The following is a 9130-nucleotide window of genomic DNA, read 5'->3' as shown; positions in this document are numbered from 1 at the left end:
CTAATGTATTTTAGATCTTTCTTGATCAGAGAATTGAGGTGGTCTGAAATTCCCTCTTCTCTGATCCTTTCCTCTTCCTCTACTCCTTTGTCCACCTCTGTTGCCATAACCACCTCTTCTTGTGGTTTGAGCTTGTAGTGCTTGTTCAATTGGTTTCTCTGTGGACCTCTCCAAGATTCTCTGTTCATGTGCTTCAAGAGAGCCTTGGAGATCCACAATCTTCAATTCATCTATCTTCTTGGATTCTTCAATTGCAATCACTATGTAATCAAACTTTGGGCTTGGTGTTCTTAAGATCTTTTCCACTATTATTTGATCTGCCATCTTCTCACCTTTGGCCTTCATTGCATTGGTGTGGCTGGTTACACGATTGAAGTATTGTGCAATTCTTTCACTTGGTTCTATTGACATCAACTCATATTGTATTCTCATGGTTTGTAGCCTCACTTTCTTCAATTGTTCAGCTCCTTCATTACTTTTCTTAAGAATTTCCCAGGCTTCTTTTGTTGACCTTGCCTCTACTATCTTCTCGAAGTGTGCTTCATCTACACATTGATGTAGTAGGAACATTGCTTTGCAATCTTTCTTTTTGCTCTCTTTGTATAGCACTCTTTGTGCTTCTGTGGTCAGGTCTGCAATTCCATCTTCCACGATCTCACTCACTTCTTGGAATCCCATGATGGCTGACATTTGAATCCTCAACTTGTTCCAATTGTTTCCATCAAGTATAGGGAGATTTGCAGGGAATCCAGTTTGCCCCATTGTTCTTGAACCTTACTCTTGATACCAATTTGTTAGAGTATTAAGAAGGAAGAAAATCGAAGAAGAAGAGTATGAAGAAGGAAAATTAACTCAACCTAAGAGAAGAGAATAGAATGAAGAAGAATTAGATGAGTTGTTGTAAGTAGTTGGAAGAGTTTCTATTTCTGGAATTTTCAATATAGTTAAAGTAGATAATCAAGGTTATTTATAGTAAGCCTCTCAAAAACTAACATAACTACCATAATTAATTTTTGAATTACAAACTAACATAACAATCATGTTTATATTTTATATTTATGTCAAAAATATATATATATAAAAGTTTTATGTCTAATTTTATAGTTTTAACATATATAAGTATTTATGTTTTAATATTTAAGTAGTGACTATTGTTGTTAGAAATCTCACATCCAGAAAAAAAGCAAACTCAATTAACCCACATTCTACATTAGGTAAAGGGTACTGGTTGGTGACAGCTTCCTGTTCATGCAAGATGGGCACCAGCTGTAGTAGACGACAACGTCAGTATCCCACTCACCTAAATCAAATTACAGTCTTAACTCTTATACTACAATTTCTAACAAAATCTTAGTAACCCTTTGTCCTTAGGTTTCACGACATGCCCTACACATGTTGTGTAGTATATGCTTCCCACTTTTACTTGTTCTCAACCTCCCCCATATTCCATTACTTAACAACGTACACACATGGTGGGGTTGGACTAAGGAATGGGTCAATGTTTAATTTAAATCCTTTTAGACCATTTCAGACTCTTATAGTTTGTTTTGAAAGATGCATTCTAAGATAACTCTCAACTTTTATGCACAAGTATATCCTACCATATAATAATCTCACTCTATTAATGTTCTCTCATTTTAATATTGCAGATAAAATATATTTTTCTCATAAATAATTAATAATAATCACAGTATTGTTGTTTTTTACTATAGAAAATATTCACTCACCCTTTTGGATAAATAACTAACTTTTCCTTTTAGAATTAAGATGTGTGACTATCTCTCATGACCACTATAGCTCTAAAGAATCTATCCATTAGCTTTTAATCATAACATCTACAGAATAAGTAAATAGCTGGAATTATAGATACTAGTAGAACTATAGAAGCATGTAAAAGTAAATACAAACAGTACTCTATAAGTAATCCCTGATGCCGTACCTTCATCCTTCTTTAGTATATTTGCTTTTAAATTCTGAAAAAGGTAATTTTACAAGGAATTATAGTTATGCTGATTAAGAATCACATATATTGTTCCATAAAGTATGTTATTTATGGTATTTGATTGCAAAAAAAATATTTAAATAAAAAGTTTAATAATTAAGTTTTTTTTATGATCGTTCACATCAAATAACCATATAAAATGATACATTTTTAAGATAAAAGATATATTTCCTTTCGAATCCTTACTCAGTTGATTTCATATTTCTTTTAGTTATTCTCAGAAAACATTATTGGTTTCTATTTTATATTACTTTGAATAAAATACTTCTATCTCCGGTACTAAATAAATAACTCATAACAAATATACCCGTAATACTTGCACTTTTTTTATTACTTCATCCGTAGTCCAATAAATATTTCACTTTTCCCTGTATGAATGGAGGGGTGATTTTGAAAATTTATATTTTCTATAAGTTTGAGGGTGATAAATATATTTACCAAATTTTCTTAATCCATGTGAATTAGGTAACGGATGACTTATAATTAGAGATGAGTGAAGTATTAATTAGTTATGTATGTTAATTAGTATTCATTTTTTATATATCAAATTCCAACTCTTCATTTAGCTAAAAAAAAGTGTAAGATTTTCGCACACAAAATGTAACATTTGATTTATTGACCATATAAAAAAGGAATAAAAATGTGACATATTCACTGTTATGTAGAACTTTTGAAAAATTAGAAAATCACATCATTCGCATAATTAAAAAAATTAGAAAATCATAATTTTTAGTGAGATAATATATTATCATTTGTGACAAAGGAATAGGGCATAATAATGAGCATAGAAGCTTCCCATTCATTAAAAAATGATAAGAGTAAAATACACTCATGTTATACGAATTTCAATTAAATTATATAAATTACTCTTCTTTATATATATACGTGTATATATATATATATATATATTACGATAAGTATAATCTTTTAAATAAAAAAGACTTTGAGAAAACTTGTGTTTTCTGAATTATATGAAGCCAGTAAGCAAACACTGAATTCATGTAAAGACAAATCTAAATAGTATAAGAGTGATTTAAACAACATCTCATTAAAATTGTTAATACATTCTGTAACAAATAACAAACAATGAAGAAAGATTGATTCTTACATTATTTGGACTTATTTTCATAATAATGATACTTTGTTTAACTTAATTATATTCATCACTATTTTTGTTTAAAAAATCACACTTATCTCTTACACATATATAGTTAATAATATATTCATATAAATTTTGGATAATTTATATAGATACAAGAAAAAAGTAATTTATATAATAATTTTACTAAAAGTTAGTATGTGTGGTATGTTAAATTCTACTTATTAATTATGGTAAAGTTCATAACTTATTTTTGACTCAGACTTTAAAAAAAGTACAACAAAAGATACATATTAAATTGAGGGAGTATACTAGTACAGTTTTTTATTTTAATTTTTATAAAACAAAAATCGGATTTTGAGTATTAATAATTTAATATTAACAAAAAAATATATACGTTGACAGTATATGAATATATGAATTTTATATACTATTAATATATTATTTATTTATTATTAACTTTTTAAAAAAATAAGACAGATAAATTATAGATAATATAAAAAGTGTATAATTATTATACCCTTAGTATATATATATATATTATTAGACTCTTAAAAAATTTAGTTTTAGGAGTCCGCGCATATGTCCACGTCTCTTTGAAAATTATGAAGCGTAATAAAGAAGGGTGGCAGACCTACAGACAGTGAGACACGAGTCATAGGACAAAGACTCATTCACTTAAATAAATAAATGAATTAAAGTGATTAACTAAGTCACACCTTCCCAATTTAATTGGGTATCATCATTAGATCTCGAGAGATACCTAACTCTGTTTTTTCCAAGAGTAAAATATGTTGTTTTCCTTTCATTTTAAATATCATAAAAAGGTAGAGTAACATTTTCATGAAAAATTGTAAATATGCATTGTTAGTACATTTTTTTTTACATATTTAGTAAGTGGTTTACGATTTATTGTATTATTTTCTTTAAGAGAATGATTAATGTAGTGTTCGTATAATATGGAAAATATTTTCTGTAATTAAATATTAAATGTGATTTTGGTATTGAAAATTTGAAATGTTAACAAAAACAAGAATCGACCCACTCAACCGAAGAAAACGCGTCTTCTTTTGACGTTTCTTTGTTCTTCTTATTCATTTTCCACCTCATTCATTCCCCTTAGTTCATACTTTTTCCTTATAAATAAACACAAAACCCATACCTCACTCACTACTCCTAACTCACTCCAATGGATTCATCAACATTACTATGCAACATTATTCTCTTCTTCTTCCTCTTCTCTTTAACCCACTCTTCAAAACTCAACCACAATAACAAAACCACAATCTCACTCTCATTCCCCTTAACCTCTCTTCCCCTCTCCACAAACATTACCTCAAAAATGTTCACTACTTCTCTCTCATCCACTAGTAATAACTACAACTTCAAGTCCAGTTTCAAATACTCAATGGCCCTTATAGTCTCCCTTCCAATTGGGACACCACCCCAAATTCAACAAATGGTTTTAGACACTGGAAGTCAACTCTCTTGGATTCAATGCCACAATAAGGTACCCAAAAAACAACACCCTCCAACGCCGTCGTTTGATCCTTCTCTCTCTTCCACTTTCTCTCCCCTCCCTTGTACTCACCCTGTTTGTAAGCCTCTCATTCCCGATTTTACCCTCCCCACTTCCTGCGACCAGAACCGTTTATGCCACTACTCGTACTTCTACGCTGATGGAACCTACGCTGAGGGTAATCTCGTCAGAGAGAAATTCACTTTCTCACCTTCCGTAATTACCCCTCCTCTCATTCTCGGTTGCGCTACAGAATCCACCGATCCCAGGGGCATTCTGGGAATGAACCTAGGACGGTTATCTTTCACTTCCCAAGCTAAAGTTAATAAATTCTCATACTGTGTTCCAACTAGGAGAACCCGACCCGGACCCGTTCCAACCGGGTCGTTCTACCTTGGTAATAACCCGAATTCTCTCGGGTTCAAATATATCCAAATGTTGACTTTTTCTCAAAGTCAACGCATGCCGAATCTGGACCCTTTAGCTTACACCGTTGCATTACAAGGGATACGAATCCAAGGGAAGAAACTAAACATTTCTCAATCGGTTTTCCGACCCGATTCTGGCGGGTCGGGTCAAACCATGGTTGATTCAGGATCCGAATTCACTTACCTCGTTGACGAGGCTTATAACAAGATGAAGGAGGAAGTGATTAGAATTGTGGGGCCCAGGATGAAGAAGGATTACGTGTACGGTGATGTTGCTGACATGTGTTTCGATCGTGGTTACGTAATTGAGATCGAACGGTTGATAGGGGGTATGGTTTTTGAATTCGAGAAAGGAGTGGAGATAGTGGTTCCAAAAGAAAGGGTACTTGCTGACGTGGGTGGTGGGGTCCACTGTGTAGGAATTGGGAATTCTGATAAATTGGGTGCGGCTAGTAACATTATTGGGAATTTTCATCAGCAGAATATGTGGGTGGAGTTTGATGTAGCCAATCGGAGAGTGGGTTTCGGTAGAGCTGATTGTAGCAGATTAACTAAGTAAATCAGAGGTAAACATATGTTGTCTCACATTGCCACCGTATCTGCCATCAATTGCGATTGCTCAGAAAAGTAGCTAATTATTAATTTTTTATTTAAAAATGTTTTTCAACCAATCATGGTACATGCAGTTATACAATTTATGAGACAACAAATGTGTTTCGATAAGTTAGGGGAGTTATTGGTGCATGAAGGGACATATTAACGTGTGTGGTGGTCAAGAAGTTAAAGCAATGTGCTACTGTTTCAACTTAATGATGTCCAAGACACTAAGATGTGGGGCTTCCTTTGATCTTTCAACAGATGAATGCGTTCGTCAAAGCTTTTAAGTAATCATGTACACTGTAATTAGAAGGAGAGTAATGTATATATGAGGATTAGAATTTATTTATAGATCATGATACTATTATTAAATATATGAATCGATGCCTTTATCTTTATGTGTAATACAAAGTAAGATATGTTTTTGTTTGGTATATATGAAGATTAGACTAATGTTTATGTTCATTTTGGTACAAATGTTTATGTTCTTGATTAAACAATTATATTTCCTTCAACCCGGACAACTTAATAAATATTAGGTAAAGGTGACTGCAAATTCCAACTGAATTAATAACGTGAGTTAGAGTTCATTCATGATTTAGTGAATTCCACCATTGAATAATGAAAAAATTAAGAGATTAAATGAGACTAAGGAGTTCAAATGGTTTATGTTTATTTCTTTTTAAGTGAAAGTCTCTAATAAGAGACCTAAACCCCTTATATTATAGATACTTTCAACTAAATAAATTAAATCTTTTAAAGAATATACTTAATTAAAGGGGGAAAATAGAGCTTTAACGTAGTTTTTCAAATTTCCATAGTCTAGTGTAACTTATCTTCAATTTAAAATTCAATTCCATCCTGGAGTTTTTAAAAGACATTTTCAATTAAATTATACATACTAATAAAATATTTATTTTACTTAAATATTATAATAATACTATTATTCTTTAATTGGTAACTACTACTGATTATAATAAAAAAATAAAAATAGTCAAAACAAATTAATATAGATAAGTGAAAACAATAATAAATAAAGTATGTAAAATTATAAAATATCTTATAAAAACAAAGACTTTGTTCATATTGTCCCACCATATAGTAGCATGATTTTATGGCCAAATATTTAAACCGCGTGTCGACATAGAACAACTCAACTAAAAAGCAAGTTTCGTAGAGGGAAGAGTGTCCAGAGAAAAAGTTCCGTCACAATCACATTATTATTTAGTACACTGGTTCCACAAAGCCAGCTGGCTTGCCATAAAAACACTTGAAATAATGACAAAGATCATATGTCTTAAATCGTGTTTTCTAATTAATCAGAATGTTATTTTTTGTTTTTGAATTTTTTTTATTCACAGCTAATATTTGATTAGTCCGAGAGAGAGTATGAGACACGTTTCGTAACATGTGATATCTGGATGTGAAACCAACTTCATTTTCAGTTTTAACCCCATTCTCGATATTCGATAAAGTTCAAACCCAACACCATATGTATCTCAATAATATCATTTTTTATATTTTCAATTGAAATAATTCATCATATATCATATGTAGTAATTCCAATTATTTATATGTTCTTTATTAAATCAAAGTAACCCATTGTTTTTAACTAATTTCTTTAATGTATAAAATTTATTTAGGAAAGAAATCTGGGTTATGCAACTATATACACAAATAATTTACAGCTATATCTAAGTTGGAATTAGGCCATGCATTGCACGCACTTTGAACCTAATTTTCCGCTGAAAAGAACCCAGCAAATTATGAAAAAAGATGACAGAAGCAAACAAAATTTTAACAACATTCCAAATAGCAGCACATTTTCCTTGAAAAATCATGTCGGGTGAACAAGGAGAATTCAAAATTGAGAGGGATGAAAAATAAATAAAGTAACTGGGATGAAAAGGGAAAGGGAAGGTGATTTTATTTTCATTGGACAATTGCGTTATGGGCATGAGAGTAGGTGACACATTTATAGGAATGGTCCCACAACCATGGCCTTGTGTTTCTAAATTTAATTACTTTTTTGATGCTTATGTGTTGCTACAAGCTAGCTTTGTATTCAGATATTTCTGAGTTTTCATCATGCCTTGGGTTTTGTACTATATGTTGCTTCTTCATTGCTTTTACCTTTAGTTGGTACTTGGTTGGGCCTGAACAGAGACACATGAAAATGATATGAAAAACTTTGCCTTAGTCAGTACATAAATCAAATAAAATTTTCTTTTTTGGAGTTCAGTTATTTTTTTTAATGAAGTGTTTAACATTGGTTTCATTCGAGATTCTAGATATTAAGGAACCGCTCAAACTCATAAAGTAAAGGAAATGTCATATCCGCCAATGTAATATTTTCATATTTGGACTTTTGGAGTTTAGAGTTTGTCTCCTTTAAATATATTTATCTTAAAAATTAATTATCTATGACTCTTTAGTTATATGATTTTTTTCTTGTGTGAAGTTAAGAATTTTCATTTTTCTAACAGGAAGTAGACTTGATTGATTTAATATGTTGGGTAATTATTTTTATAATGCAAAAAATAGTATTCTTTACTCCTTACAAATAATTGCTTATTTGACTTGAAATTTTAATATTAGAAAATTTGAACAAAAATATTTAGCATGCTTAGAATTCATATACATCCATATTATGAAGCATAATAGTTATAGATTAATAACGGAAAAGTAATATATTCTCCTGTTAAATCTTCCTACTCACAAAAAATTAGCATGTCACATAATGATACTTTATTTATTAGTGATTGGTTTGCAAGTGATATATGTCACTATATTGTGAAGAAGATGATTAATATGAGGATTTAGTAGATGATATATTATTACTCTTAATAATTAGTTTACTTTACTATCAACAATGCACCAACTATATTAATAATTAAAGGATCTCTTTTATTAGCATGAAATTTTAAAGATTTTGCACACAAAAACATTTAAATATGAATACCTTCAAACGTTTTATTCATTCTTTAACATTTATTAGCTTCTTCCCAAAATAGATATATATCATAATAAAAAATATATGATGATTTGCACTTAAGATGATATATAAATGCCTGTCATATTTCTTTTTAGACCGTTTAAGAAATAAGAACATATTACTAATAAGATTATGTTACTATGACAATCAAGTATAAAAAAATATTATATTTACATTTTAACATTATTTCATTATTTTTATTGTCCTAGTCTTTGGCAATGTTTAAATATGATTTGTTTTGGATTGTGTAATGCAATCATACATATAATTGTATTTTAAACTTTGGAGTGTGAATCTTACTTGTTAGCTAAAAAGCTAGTTCAATGGACAAATATTGCGAAGATAATATAAATTCGTATTAATCTTATAGAATATAATTTGAAGTATTACAGATTTTTTTTTATAAAAATAAATAAACCATTGAACCAAACTATTCAAGATTGGTTCGACTTGGCTCTATTTTTACACAGAAATTAAACATCAATCAAAC

At 30.2% G+C, this 9130-nt stretch overlaps 2 protein-coding genes across 4 annotated transcripts; one reads left to right on the top strand and one right to left on the bottom strand.

The window, feature by feature from the left end:
* LOC109344549 lies at positions 1-762 on the bottom strand. The gene has a single exon (XM_019583313.1). It carries the CDS (start codon positions 760-762, stop codon positions 1-3), a length of 762 nt encoding a protein of 253 aa, XP_019438858.1.
* On the top strand, positions 4264-5999 carry LOC109345138 (aspartic proteinase PCS1-like). Of its 3 annotated transcripts, none has more exons than XM_019583954.1 (2): positions 4264-5614; positions 5778-5999. In XM_019583954.1, the coding sequence occupies exon 1, from the start codon at positions 4291-4293 to the stop codon at positions 5605-5607; it is 1317 nt and encodes a 438-aa protein (XP_019439499.1). In that variant the 5' UTR covers positions 4264-4290; the 3' UTR covers positions 5608-5614; positions 5778-5999. The 3 variants fall into 3 exon arrangements, with proteins under 3 accessions (XP_019439499.1, XP_019439498.1, XP_019439500.1); XM_019583953.1 differs by having other exon boundaries at positions 5773-5999; XM_019583955.1 differs by having other exon boundaries at positions 5735-5999.

Source organism: Lupinus angustifolius, chromosome LG04, assembly GCF_001865875.1.
Source record: "Lupinus angustifolius cultivar Tanjil chromosome LG04, LupAngTanjil_v1.0, whole genome shotgun sequence".
Taxonomy (NCBI): Eukaryota; Viridiplantae; Streptophyta; class Magnoliopsida; order Fabales; family Fabaceae; genus Lupinus; species Lupinus angustifolius.
Note: the sequence above shows the minus strand (reverse complement) of the source record. Positions and strands in the feature narration are given on the sequence as shown.

Excerpts from the sequence above, each read along its gene's own strand:
- LOC109344549 (XM_019583313.1), bottom strand. The coding sequence starts at position 762 with ATGGGGCAAACTGGATTCCCTGCAAATCTCCCTATACTTGATGGAAAC.
- LOC109345138 (XM_019583954.1), top strand. The coding sequence starts at position 4,291 with ATGGATTCATCAACATTACTATGCAACATTATTCTCTTCTTCTTCCTC.